Source organism: Chiloscyllium plagiosum, unplaced genomic scaffold (genome assembly GCF_037043375.1).
Source record: "Chiloscyllium plagiosum isolate Xiang-an unplaced genomic scaffold, Cpla_swu_hap1 HiC_scaffold_18, whole genome shotgun sequence".
Taxonomy (NCBI): Eukaryota; Metazoa; Chordata; class Chondrichthyes; order Orectolobiformes; family Hemiscylliidae; genus Chiloscyllium; species Chiloscyllium plagiosum.
Genome location: NW_028270156.1, coordinates 44,057,801 through 44,072,483, shown reverse-complemented (window position 1 = coordinate 44,072,483; position 14,683 = coordinate 44,057,801). Strand labels below are relative to the sequence as shown.

The 14,683-nt window shown below is 38.9% G+C and overlaps 1 protein-coding gene across 1 annotated transcript in view; it reads right to left on the bottom strand.

The window, feature by feature from the left end:
• Positions 1-14,683, bottom strand: part of swap70b (switching B cell complex subunit SWAP70b) — a 137,021-nt gene that overhangs the window by 34,794 nt on the left and 87,544 nt on the right. Inside the window, exon 7 of the mRNA XM_043705901.2 lies at positions 10,971-11,152. Coding sequence (XP_043561836.1) covers positions 10,971-11,152 — 182 coding nt within the window. The remainder of the gene's footprint in view (positions 1-10,970; positions 11,153-14,683) is intronic.

Here is a 14,683-nt window from a genome sequence, read left to right as displayed (position 1 = left end):
CTGCTTCCGTTCTTGGTGAGTTATGAATTGTGTTGAACATTAGGGAATCATCAGCAAACATCTCTGATCTTACATTTGGAAACAAGGGCATTGAAGAAGCAGTTGAAGATGGTTGGGCATAGGACACTACCCTGAGGAATTCCTGCAGAGATGTTATTATTAACCTCCAATAACCACAGTTTTTGCCCTCATTCCCATCAATTCCAGTTTAACCAGGGAAGCCAAACACTTGGGGAAACCTTAGCAATAAATATGTAATTTGACAGTTTACAAAGAGGAGTGAAGACTATGTACTGCATTTCTCAAGATATTTTCACATTATACCACCGCGACTATGCAAACAAATGGAAGAAAAATTAGAGAAATTAAATCAGAAATTAGGGGGGAAAGCAGCAGAACCAAATGGTTACTATGACTAAATGCAGAAAATGCAAGTGAAGCAGATTCAAAGACGAGCTGTACAAAGAGATAAAGCAGAGTAGAAGGTTCAACAACAAAGTTGTAATTCATGGTTACAAAATAATTGTTTCCACTTTGTGCGTAAAAGAAAGAATGGAAATGATCTCATTGTTTGTGCTTGCGTTTGTGTAGAAAAAAAAATTAAAAAGGAAAGGAGTAATCCAAAACAATGTGATAAGGACATGGCCTACATCCAAAGTTAACTAACCTGACCTTGTTACAGAACTGATAACTAGAACTAAAGGTTTGGAATATTTGCAAGGTTTGGTACAGAAAGCAAACAATTGCTTTTCTTGTGAAGTTGTTTATAGCATCAGGTAATCAGCTGCATTAGTAAGGGAACCTTGCTACTTGCTCCTTCAAGAGTCAAAAGTGAGCCTATTTTATAGAAGCAGTGATAGACTGATTCTATTATCAGTCAAGAACCCAAAGTTACTGGGAGTTAGGCTGAAAAATGGTGTGAGGCTACAATCAGATCAGCATCAATTTTATCAACCGGTGGAACAGGATCAAGGGGTTGAACTGCCTACTCCTGCTCCTATATTATCTATGCATTTAGTTCCCACACGTATTTTGAATTACGTGAGTAGATTTTACATTCAAGTTTGCAGAAATACAGATAACCATTAGAGGATAATTTACAAAATTGAATGCAACAGAGATGAGTGTTACAACCCAAGACCCTGCCCAATTATACCTCATCAGTCGATTTTCTCAACAGTACATATTTATTCTTCACTTCCTCCACTTTTAATAAATAACTTCCTCTCTAATTCCTTAACATCATCAATAAAATCGCAGGTCACCACCCATAATCCTGCAATGTTTAATCCGGGAGTACAAGAACAAAGCATTCATTAATTTTCCTCTATAAGTAATCATCAAATATCTTGTGGTTCAAGTAACGCAGTAACCTATGATGCATATCCATCCTTACACTGGTGAGATGGTATGAATATCCTCAACTTACCCATTTTTGTTTGGAGTGGGTCATTCCACTTCTCCCACTCCAATACTCAGAATTACCTCTGTTAACTCAAAATACTCTAGATATGTGACTGTGCCTCTGCCAACCAGTCAAAGCATAGGCTGTGGGTAGATGGCCTTCTGTACCTCAGACTCTGCACAGATTCTACCAGGATTAGAGATTCTACTCATTTTTTCTTCGAACATGGTGAATCTTTGGAACTCTCTTCTGGATAAGGTGGTGATACCAGAGTTCTTGAATAATTTTGAAGTTCAATTAAATGGATTATTTTAAGTGAGGGAATGAAAGGTTGTCAGGGTAGATGAGAATGTGGATTTAAAGGTACAATCAGATCAGTCATGAACAGCCTCTTCCTGCTTCATATGTCTCTAAAAACCAATTCAATTACATCAAAGCTGCAAAAACCTTTAAAAACTTAATTTGGTTTCAAAGGCCATCAGTGATGCCAATTAATAATTATACTGAAAGCTGGTGGAACTACAGGAAATCAATGTCTCACTGTCCAAAAGGATGCAATCCAATACTGTACTCCAGACTGAGTAAGACACCCAAAACCAATTCACATGAAAGGAATACAAGGGACAACAGATTGCACATGTCAATGCTGCATTTGAAACATGACCATTACAAGATATGATCCTTGATCATTCAAAAATAAAAGATGATTACATTTTCTCATAGGTTAAGACATTATAATGTCATGATTTGGAAGTGCCAGTGTTGAACTGGGGTGTATAATGCTAAAAATCACAATACCAGGTTATAGTCCAATTGGTTTATACAACGGATGAATGGACGCCACACAACAATCAACAGACAGGAGTGTTCCCTCCCGGTGGGAGAACACTTCAACGGTCCAGCACATTCGATATCAGATCTTCGGGTGACCATCCTCCAAGGCCGTCTTCAGGACTGGCAACAACACAAAGTGGCCAAGAAGAGGCTGATAGCCAAGTTTGGTACCCATGGGGATGGCCTCAACCAGGACCTTGGGTTCATGTCACACTACAGGTGACCCCACTGCACTACACACACATACAGACAGACAGACACACACACACACACATACACACTCCTACAGACCCATACAGTCACGCAGACCCTCTCTCATACATAAACTCTCTCTCATACGCTCACACATTCATTCCGACACTCATACCCCTTTACAGTTAGATACATACACACACACACACCTTTGTGGGGTGAATTTGCACTTGCAGAATTGCATTTTATTTTGCTCAAAAACTGCATGAATCCATGTAATATTCTGTAAATCCCTTTTTTAGATTCAAATCAATCTGAACATTGGGGCATATTACAGCCTCACACAGGCCACCTCACCTCTTCATTGCATTATCTGAGCCAACATGGCACCAATTGTTAAAGTTCACTTGAGAATGTAACTTTAAGCAAGTTACGGGATTTATAGATGGAAGAAGTGAAACCAACAAGGTCATTCTAAAAGATGAGAGACTTAACAGACAATCCAGGTCTCTTTCAATATATAATATCAGTTGCATCACACTGTAAACTTGTGCCATAAATTCTGTGTCCAACAATTTTATACTCCACAACCACCTGGAAGGATCAACGCTCCAAAGGCTAGTGCTACCAAATGAACCTGTTGGACTATAACCTGGTGCTTGTGATTTTTAACTTTGTACATTATAAAGTGACACAGTTACAAAATCCAGAAGGGCTTCAAGTTTGCTTGCTGATCTAAGCTTGTAGAAGTGTTAAGATTCACCTTATTGAGTTAAGCCTAAGTACTGGGGAAAAATCAGCCACTCAACCTTTATTGCGATAGTATTCAAGAGCCTCAATGAATAACAGAAGAATCAGGTTTTTCTGATATGTTCTAAAATGTTCAGACAGGTATGAAGTCATGAAATGAGCCACTTGTGTACAGATTTAGAGGGTATTCAATTCCATTGTGGGAGAAATGAAATTTAAAATACAAATGTTCTTTCTGCAAAGCCAAATTCTTTAATGAGCGAAATGACCAATGTTAAACCCAGACTCTAAGCTGAGCTGTATTGCAGGAAATACCAAACAGAGGGAAAGGGCTTTTCTACACAATGAAATGCAGAATAATAATGGTGGGCAGTGGTTGGGGGAGGGGGAGGGTACACCTTCTAAATGATAAATAGCACCTATTCACTAAGACCTGGCCCAAGGACACAGCAGGTACTTTTAAATATTATATGAAATTAATAAAATTGGTCCGTACAACAGCTGTAGTCCATTTTGGCTTTGATTACAATGTTGTGTGTGTTTACCATGAAAGATGATACTCAATGAAGCAATTATAAAAGAGTTCCTAGGTCTAAAATAGGAAAACCCATTTAAAACCATTGGGAAGTGATGGCATGTCCAAAGAGTTTGATCAGGAAAAGAAGGTTAGAGATAAGGAAGTCGTCTGCAAAGTCAAACAAGTCAAGGGTTGTTTTTCAAGAACAGCAGTAATAATAGCTTAAAGAATAGTGAGGCAATACTTGAAGAGAGAGAACCAGTCGTGTGTGAATAGGGTGAAGGGAGTAGGAAGCAAATCTCATGAACAAAATGAATTTGGGGACAGCAAGAGTGGTTATAGTTGAGAAAGTAAAGAAAGCTGTGAGTTCAGGGCTAAGGTGGGAGAGCCCTCATAAGAAATTTGAGTGAGAAAAGGGATGGGAGGAAAGCAGCTAAATGGATCATTTCAATTTTAGAATCATAGAACAATACAGAAGACTCTCTGCCTTTCTACTGAATATTTTTTAGAGAGCTAGTAGCATAGCTGTAATGTCACTGCATTAGTAACCCAGAACTCAGGTAATGTTCTGGAGACATAGATTAAAATCCTACCACAACAGACTGAAAAATTTAAATTCAACAAAAATCTGAGAAAAAGAAAAGCTAGTCTAATGGCAACTATGAAACCACTGTCAATTATCATAAAACTCAATCTGGTCACCAGTGTCCTTTATGGAAGAGTATTATCATATTATCTTGTATGGCTTACACGTGCCTCCAAACACACAGCAATGATAAAGTCTCTTAACTGCCCAATGAGCACTAAAGAATGGACAATAAATGCTGGCCTAGTCAAGGACACACAGATCTCTCAAATAAATAACAAAAAAAATTCAGTGAGTTCCTATTTTTGAAATTTTTAATTTCTCCTTTATTTATCGAACTCTCCTTTGAATTCTCCTGTTGCCTCCACCTCATCAGCCAGTCCGTTCCAATGCTTACTGATGTTATATTCTATTCGTTTATGCATAAAGCACATTACTTGCTGTCCAGCCACCTCCCTCAATTTGTGGACAAACATCCCCGTCTCCTCCTCTTTGCATCCAATTTAAAAAACATACCACCGAGCTTATATTGGTTCTGCTCATTTTTTTGTTCACTCGTGGGATGTGGGCTATAGTGGCTATGCCAGCATTTACTGAACAACCCATGTTGCCTTGAGGTGGTGGTAAGCTGATTTCTTGAATACCTGTAGTCCATTTTATGACTGTATCATGGTCATAGGTCATCAAAGATCACAGAAATCCTACAGGGTAAAAACAATGACTGCAGATACTGGAAACCAGATTCTGGAGTACAGTGGTGCTGGAAAAGCACAGCAGTTCAGACAGCATCCGAGGAGCAGGAAAATCGGCATTTCGGGCAAAAGCCCTTCATCAGGAATACAGCGGGAGGGGGAGGGGGAGGGTACACCTTCTAAACAGAAATCCTACAGTGTGGCAATCCTACATTGAGTCCAAACAGAGTCTCTGAACAGCATCCTAACCAGACTCACCCCACTACCCTATCCCTGTAAACCTGCAGTCGCATGGTTAATCCACCTAACCCACACATCCTCGACATCATGAGCAATTTAGCATGGTCAATCCACCTAACCTGTACCTCTTTGGACTGTCTGAGGAAACCCACGCAGACATGGAGAGAATGTGCAAAATCCATACAGCCAGTCCCCCGAGGCTAGAATTGAACCTGGGTCCCTGATGCTGTGAGGCAGCAGTGCCACTGAGCTATCGTGCAGATTTTTGTTGAATTTAAATTTCAGCATCTGTTGTGGTACAATTTGAATCTATGTCTTCAGAGCACTACCTGAGTTCTGGGTTGCTAATGCAGTGACATTACTGCTATGCTACCAGCTCTCCAAAAATTATTCTGGGTTTATTCTCCTTCTAAAATGTGTTACCTCACACTCTTCTGTTATGTCCAAGTCTCAGGTAATCTCCAAATGTCAAAATTGTGCAGAAACAAGTAATATTTTACCGAATACCTTACTTATCTATTTCAAGTACTGCCAGTGTTACTAATATTAAAGCCTTGAATTTTATTGTATCCATTACCATAGAAACCTCATCTATCACAGCTTTGACAAAGTGGCTTTAAACTAAACTTTTACTACTTTCACAATTTTTCTCATCTGTGCAATAGATCTGCAGTCAGTTCACTTGCTCCTTACACACCTCTTATTGTTGTTACTACTCCAGAAAACCTTTAAAATGCCTTTTGCATTAATCATCAATCTATTCTTCGTACTGCCTCTTTATCCTTCATTTCCTTTGTCACTTGTCTACTCTTTACGTTCAGTCCAATTCTTCCTTGTATTATCAAACATGCAAGTTAGATGCCCCAGTTTTTGTTTCATCCTTTCTTCCAGCTCCTTCATTATCCAGCCAGCTTTTGCTTTGGTTGTGCTGCCTTGGGGAAATGAATGTAGAATGTCCCTGTTCCATCTCCTTTTTAAAAAGGCCATTCTTTGCTTCATTGATTATTTTGCTTGCCTTACCTGGGCCACATTCATTTTTAATTCACTGAATATGCCATTCCCAAATTAAGTATTTTTATTCTGGACCATATTTTGTCCTCTGTAACCAATCTAAATCTCACAATGTTACAATCATTATTCTCAAGAGGCTTCCTCATTTCATAATGTTCTCCATTTGTCCACTTCACGAGATCCATTAATGCTACCTTCCCATTGGACAAGGAAGTTCCCTTCTGACATTCACCTTCTTTAGTTAGCACAAATCATTATCCCAATTAGTACTGGAGTTATTAAAATCTCTCACCATAAATACTCTAATACTTACATATTTGTTAGTTCTGCAAGATGTCAAGTAGCAGAATGGTCGCTCCATTGCTGGCCTCCAATAAAACAACTTTAGTATTTGATCCCCCAAGGTCATTCTCTATGACATTGCAATATGTTCCTCAAACAAAATACATCCAACTCTTTTATTCCTTCCATATCTCTCCTGTTTATCTTAAAGAGATCCCTCCTATCACGATGGTCAATTTCTCAACCATTCCCAACCATGTCTTTAGCCATATATTAACTTCCCACATCCTTCTATCTCTAGCATATGGCACTGGATGTGACCAGAGGTTGATACTTTAAGGCTAAGTATTCTTATTTGCTCCTTGTTTCTGTAAACTTTGACCATGCAACTTTGACCCTCTTCTTTCCTTTATCATTGGTTCAACATGGAACACTGCCTTTACTCTATTCCTTTTGCTTGGAATCTTCTCCATGGAGTCAATTACTCTGTCACCAGGGAGACAACATATCACATACACTGAAAATATCAGAACTGCCAACTTTCTAATTCCCCATTACCACTGCATCCCTACACATTTCCCTACCTGTACCAGGATGTCCTATTGTACTGAATGTTGAATCTTAGTCTGAAAGTGTTTCATTCCCAACAGATTCTGCACAGTATGCCTCATCCTATCCTTCAAGGAGACCATCTGTTTCCTAGTGCGTAAGGGTAGGGGTAATCACTTCCTGAAACTGCAGTTCTGGAAACAGTTAACCAATGCATTGCCATTGAACCAGCCCTCAAGTTCTTTCACCAGAAATACAAGTTTAAGCAACAAGAGGTATCTCCTGTAATTATGGGCCTCCAGGATACATTATTGGGATTGCAATAAGAAAGCGGTCTCTGAAGTTCTCGCATGTGCTGCTCATTCCACATCTTCCGTCACCCTCAAATTCTGGGCCTATACCATCCTCTTACATCCCCAACCCCATAATTTCAGGGTCTCCCAGCCCCTCAAACCACAAGTTCCCATCCACAAGCAGGAGAGAAATGAATCTACCTCTGCACAAATCTACACAATCATTCAATCCCAGAGACAGAGATGTTATTGATGCTGAGTAAAGAAAACTCATTGTAACTTAAAACAGGAATCGGATTCCTGATGAAGGGCTCCTGCCCAAAACGTCAATTTTCCTGCTCCTCGGATGCTGCCTGACCTGCTGTGCATTTCCAGGACTACTCTAATCTCCAGCATCTACAGTCCTCACTTGTGCCATAGAACCTTAGTGCCTACTGCATTAAAATCACTTAAGAGCAGGACTAGATCATGTATCTTCTGGATTCCTGATTAGTGGTGCTGGAAGAGCACAGCAGTTCAGGCAGCATCCAAGGAGCAGCGAAATTGACGTTTCGGGCAAAAGCCCTTCATCAGGAATCCATAAGAAAATTAGATCTTAATCCCATAATAATGACATTAATAAAGTTTTGTGTTAAATTTTAATATCAAGATGTATCACTTGCTCTTATTACAAATGTAAACTATTGAAATAAATTGCCAATAATTTGCAGATCCCTTTCAATTTTGAATAGCTTTCTCATACTATAAACTACTGTTCAGGTGTGTTAACCTCATATAGCCAGGCCTGCCAATTACAAGTCACTTGTACAGAAAAATAATAAGCAAAACATTAATTAATGCCACAATTTTGCTGCTAGCTGTTTATATAATAAGACTGTGCTGCTTTATTCCTGATGAAGGGCTTTTGCCCGAAACGTTGATTTTGCTGCTCCTTGGTTGCTGCCTGAACTGCTGTGCTCTTCCAGCACCACTAATCCAGAATCTGGTTTCCAGCATCTGCAGTCATCGTTTTTACCTCATGTATCTCCTGGATTCCGGTTTGCCATTCAATATGATCATAGCTCAACTGCTAGCTCAAGTTCTCACCTTATCCTCATATCCCTGGTTTTCCTTCTTGCCCAAATAATTATTCTCAGTTTTGAATATATTAATCGACTGTGTAATCACAGTGCATGAGATATAGGATTCCAAAGTTTCAGAACTCTGAAACAGTCTTTTCATCTCACCTGAATTGGCTCTGACCCTACATCTTGAGAATATTACTTCTGGACTCCCAGCAGACTTGCAGCATTAACCCCCTCTGAAAATCTTATACACTTCAATGAAGGCATTGCTCATTTTCCTAAGTTTCAAACTGTGTCGAGTTACTCTATTCAATTTCTTCATCCTAAGTGGGCATTCGCATCACAGGAATCAATAAAATCACCTCTACAGCATCCCCTCCTCGATCTTTTACTATAAAATCTGTATCCTATGATCCTGCCCCGCTAGCCAGCGATCCGAAAGCTTGTGCTTCCAAATAAACCTGTTGGACTGTGACCTGGTGTTGTGTGATTTCTGACTTTCTCCACCCCAATCCAACACTGGCACCTCCAAATCCTAGACCATAAGGGAAGGCTTAGTGGTTTGAAGGCACTCTGCAGTTTACAATTCAGGAGTGATCATTTTGAAGTGAAGCTTGTATTTTTTAAGACTGTAAATTGTCATTAAGTGCCTGTTTTTTGGGGGGTGGCATTGGTTGTAGAAACCTCATTGAGGTTGGGTAACTGGCATAACAGCCTATTAATTACTCAGTCAGTCAGTCAATCTAATAACAATCACGTTTTAAATTGGTGAAAAAATACATTTTGAAGGCTTTTGTCTTGCTCTTATCAGGAATTTTCCAAGAGGGGAAAGCCAACATTGACACTGGATGAGAGAGTGATGATTGGTTGGCAAGTGGTCTCTGGTTGATAGAGGTGTTGCCATTTATATTGTTACCAGTTAACAGCCAATGTTGATTTAATTTTAAAACCAAACCAAGTTGACTTTGATTGGTCATGACATTGACCTGAGAAATGAACCAAAAAAAGTGTCTATCACCTACTTTGTTGAGTTGGAACAAACACAACGTGTGTGTATGTTCTTTCTGCCAGCAAAGAACTGGCCCTCTCTATTAAAACATGTAGCTTGCTGTACACACAATTACACTACATTACGAACCTAACAACCCTAAATTGGATGTCAACATAATTCCTCACACATTCAGGATTATCCAGTGAATATTATGCTATTGCACAATCACATTTAATGTTAGACACTCAGTTTTGCAAGTGCAGGTGGTTGGCTACAGTTCCTGAAGAAGGGCCTGTGCCCGAAACGTCGAATCTCCTGTTCCCTGGATGCTGCCTGACCTGCTGTGCTGTTCCAGCAATAAAGTTTCAACTGGCTACAGTCAGTACCTTGCGAGCTGAGATCAGCTGAAGTGATACATTGTTTGATATGATCCACCAATCTTTGGGCAAGCAGCCTACTTTTACTTCACCACATTACTCTTTCATTTGATATACAGAGTGGCTTTTTGGCTTGACAGCAGTATTCTATTAATGTTCTATTAATTAACACCATTCATGTTGCTACAATGAACACCATTAGCTTCACTTGTTGGTTTGAGCAATGTGTACGATTAAATATGTAGACCTTACGTCCCAAAGACTAGCAGATTGTATTAAAGAGCATTAAAGACCATGTCTGTTTGGCTGCTCACAACAAGCAAGGTAGTGACTGTACCCAACTAGCCCAAACTTGCAAAACTCACAACGTAATATCCAACATTAGATGTGATTCTACTATTGTACAACAATTGCTGGATAATCCAGAATGTGCAAGGAATTACATTAACAACCAGAATTATCAGCTATGCTCACAACGTGGCATATTTGTGAGTATTAGAAGCTACACATATAAATATGATATGGAGGTGCCAGTGTTGGATTTGGATGGACAAAGTCAGAAGTCAAACGACACCAGGTCATAGTCCAACATGTTTATTTGAAATCAGAAGCTTTCAGAGCACTGCTCCTTTGTCAGGTGAAGTTCCCAAAGTTTGGGATTTCAAAAATACCTGTTGGAGTATAACCCGGTGTCATGTTACTTCTAACATATATTACTACACAGATTCCTTTTCTTTGCAAGCTGAAAGAACATCTACACACAGTATGCCTTTTTCAACTCAACACAATCAGCGTCAGCCAGTTTCTGGTTCATTTCTCACGGCAATGCTTGAACCAATCGGAGCTGACCTGCCTCATTTAAAATTTAACAAAGCCTGGCTGTTAACTGTCAATCAACATTAATGAGCATATTCTCTGTGGCAAAACCCCTGCCATTCAAAGTATACTTGCCAGCCAATCAGCACCCTCCACTGCTGTGTAAATATTGGTTTTCTTCTCAAATTTGCATACTTGAAAATATGTGCAAGACAAAAAGCTTAATAAAATATGTACTTTCTAAACAACACTCATGTTCTGTACTATCGAATGACCCTGTCTTAAATTATTGGTTATCCATTTTCAGGAAACCATTTATCACTTCTATAGACACACCTATCCATACGAAGCTCAGATCAAGAATTCCTCACCTTACGCATTTTCTCTAATTCTTGCTGTTTATCTTCATTTGCCATTTGCAGCTCTTTCATTCGCTGTGCTATCTCATCTTGCTCTGCTTGTATTTTCTGTCGTAGTTCTCGCCGTTTCTGTCGTCCTTCCTTGTGTGGAGGAAGTCTCTGGTCCCTCAAAAAGTTGATGGCTGTTTGAATAGCTATTTAAAATGAACAAAGTCAGAAACCAAACACAAAGCTATACTTGTCAGGTGTTACAGAGTCAAAGTTACCACTGTTAGTGTCGCTATGGTTGACCAGCACTCATTCTACTCATTCCCCTTGTATCAGTACCAGACTGCACCACAGTGGAATGCAGTTACCATGTCTCGATTGCTTTTCAAGTCTGACTTCCTGAACACTGGAACCAGAATTTATGATCTTTTGCAGCCTGTAAAATACTGTAATAAATCAAGCTGCTGAGAGTCTGGGCAAAGTTATTGTTAAAAATCTATTGGCCTTACAGGAAAACTATTTTATTATCTGGAACTCATTATTGCCGTATCAACAAAAAACTGAATTCAGAAACAGGAATGACTCAATAAAGGCAAACGTTATGCAATCCAAGATGCAGCTAGAATAGATATATAAATAGATTCACCGTGGGAAATAGGGGCCCTCTCGTGGCACAGCCATAGTGTCCCTACCCCTGGACTGAGACACTTGGGTTCAAGTCCCACCTGCTCCAGAGGTGTGTAATAACCTCTCTGCTCAGGTTAATTAGAAAAATAGATAAAATAATTTTATTTTAAAATGCAATAGGGTTAGTGATTGACCTCTCTCCCCACCTAGGAATATGTCTCTTCTGTATCACACCATTATCAATCTAATCTTAAAGGATGTGAAGAAACAGAAAGACCTGTGCATGAATCTTTGAAGGTGGCAGGACAAAATGAGAAAATTATTCATATTAAAAAAAGTTGGATCTTTGACTTTGTTAATAGGGAAATACGGTACAAAAGTAAAGAAGTGATGATAAACCTTTGTGAAATATCGACTGGGCCTCAGCTACAGTGCTGTGATCAATTCCAATACCATTTTAAGAGGACATGTTACAAAGATTAACTGGAATGGTACCATGGCTGAGGGATACCAATTGTGAGGAAGGACAAAAGAGGTATAGCAGAGAAGGTTAAGAACAAACCACTATAGAGGCAAACCACTATAAATGCCGGAGGAAACATCACAGAAGCGCTTCACAGGAGGCTCCCAAGCACTGAGGATGTCACCTAGACAGGGGACGAAACGTCTGCAACACAAATTCCCAGCTCGGCAAACAGAACCACAACAACGAGCACCCAAGCTACAAATCTTCTCACAAACTTTGAAGGTTAAGAACAGTTTGATGGAGGTGTTCATGAATGGTGTTGATAGTTTTCAGTTCACAAAAACCAGTAGTCTGATGACATAGATTTTAAGTTGAGTGGCAAAATGAATAGAGACAACAGAAAACTGTTTTTACACACAAGAGAAATTTACAATCGAAAATTTACTTGAGGGAGCACATAATGCACCTACAGGAAAAAAATTACATAAAAGGAAAGAGCTCAAGGGTGATTGACTGTATAACTTGACTAAACAGCTGAGGGCTTGACGGGCTGACTGACCTTCTTCTGTGCTGCCTAATTCTACGATTCCAAGCCTGCCCACATTTATTTTACTTACAGTCCTCAAAATCAAAAAGTGTGGTGCCGGAAAAGCACAGCCGGTCAGGCAGCATCTGAGGAGCAGGAGAGTTGACATTTCAAGCATAACCTCTTCAAAGCCAAATAAGCTATTTTCCATCTATTTGGGTGGACTATATTTCAACCCAATGATATATTCAAGATGGAAAGAGAGTTTAATGGCATACTAAAGTAGTTAACTGGTTCTACAAAGCTGTGATACACTCATGTAAATGAAACAACTCCACAGAGACTGGTATCCCATCATCAAGTCACCCTTTATTTATGAGAGGAGAGTTCTTGACACTGATCTAGCACCCTCAGAGCCAGTTCTCAAAGTGAACAGGATGTCTGACACTCCTCGTCTGTCAGCTAGGGCTCTCTGATTGGACCAGATTAACAGCCCCAATAAGGGAACTCACATTCTAGAAGGTCCACCTAGCTGACCTTGTTACAATCACTACAGTAACCATGATAAATTCAAGAGAATGATAAAGGGTAAGTATTGTCAGAACTCAAAATTAATTTATTCTATTAATTCCTTCTGTTTACATAAATTGCATTACAGATTTAATTTAAACTATAAAATATTATAATATTTAGACACAAGTGAAAGACTTTGAGAAGTTGTTTAGTTTTAAAAAATCATCAATTTGTCAGATACTTCTAAGCATTTATTTAAACTTTAAAATGCCCCCCTGTTCTATTCAATCACTGAGAAAAGCAGCCTGTTTGAAAAAAATCTACATATGATTTCCCAGCCGATCAAGGCCAGCTTGAATAACATATTCCAAAACGGTCTTCTGCTGAGTTGAATTAATTAGATATTATCCTTCTATGCCTTCTTTACGATAGATATTAGCCCCAGTACTCAAGTGTAAGTAACATTTCCAGCATTGACAGTGACATGGGATTCACAAAGTTTTTTTTCAAAAAGGAATTATAAAAGAGTTTTAAAAAAATCAGAAAGCTGCAAACTCCAAAAAAGTATTTCAAATCACCAACCGAAATCTATAGACATTTTGCTGACACACCCATTTTCAAAACATTGAATTATTCAGTGAAAATTACACATAATCTGAAAATAATGGGAGTAGTGATCCAGTGAATCAAGTAGTTTTCACTTTTTTCTATAATAATCTGCAGGTCCTTTTAAACACTTCTGGTCAATGGAAAGGATGAAGTAGCAAACTGAAACAAGGCTTTCCCTTTTAAAAAATCCTTCCATCAGTTGTGAGTACTGCTGGCATGGCAGCACCTATCATCTATTTCTGACTGCTCTTCAATCGAGTTCCCGGCCATTTCAAAGAACAGTTAAGAGTCAACCAGATTGTTGTGGTCCTGGAGTCTCACGTAGGCTAGAATTCCTTCCTTGAAAAGGACATTAGATTTTTTTAAAAATGCTAATTGATGATAATTTCACCTTTTATAGTTTCAACTTGCATTGATTTGAACTTAAATTTCACCAACTGCTGTGTTGGGATTTGAAAGCACATCCCTAGAGGATAATAAGTTGCCATTTGTTGATGACCTTTACTTTCAATGAAATAGAATGAACTCACAGAGCTGATGCAATTCACCTCTTTACAGGCTAATCTGAAGGGACACTGGCACAAGTGATAAGCTGAGCAAATCTCCACCCTGCTGATTTAGGAATTAAGATCCTAAGAGAACATTAGAAATTAACTCAATTTAATTAATACGTTAATAAATTCAAATTGAAACTTTAAAGTTCTCAGTGTTTATGACAGTGCAGAGCCACTGTATCACGAGAACCACAAAAGGTATCTCATGTTATTTTGTTTACACTAACCAAAGTGATCCCTTGAAAATGAACCAGCAAATTCTACATAATCATTAACATTTGGCAGCATATCAAGTTGATTGATGCAAGATCAGGGAATGGAATACATCAACTTTGTAACAATGAAGCTAACTCTAATTTCTACTTTTATTCAAAGAAGCCCACTTCTTGTTGCAAGATGGCCTTTAAATGTTAAGAACTTACTTGTATTCATATTCACCACC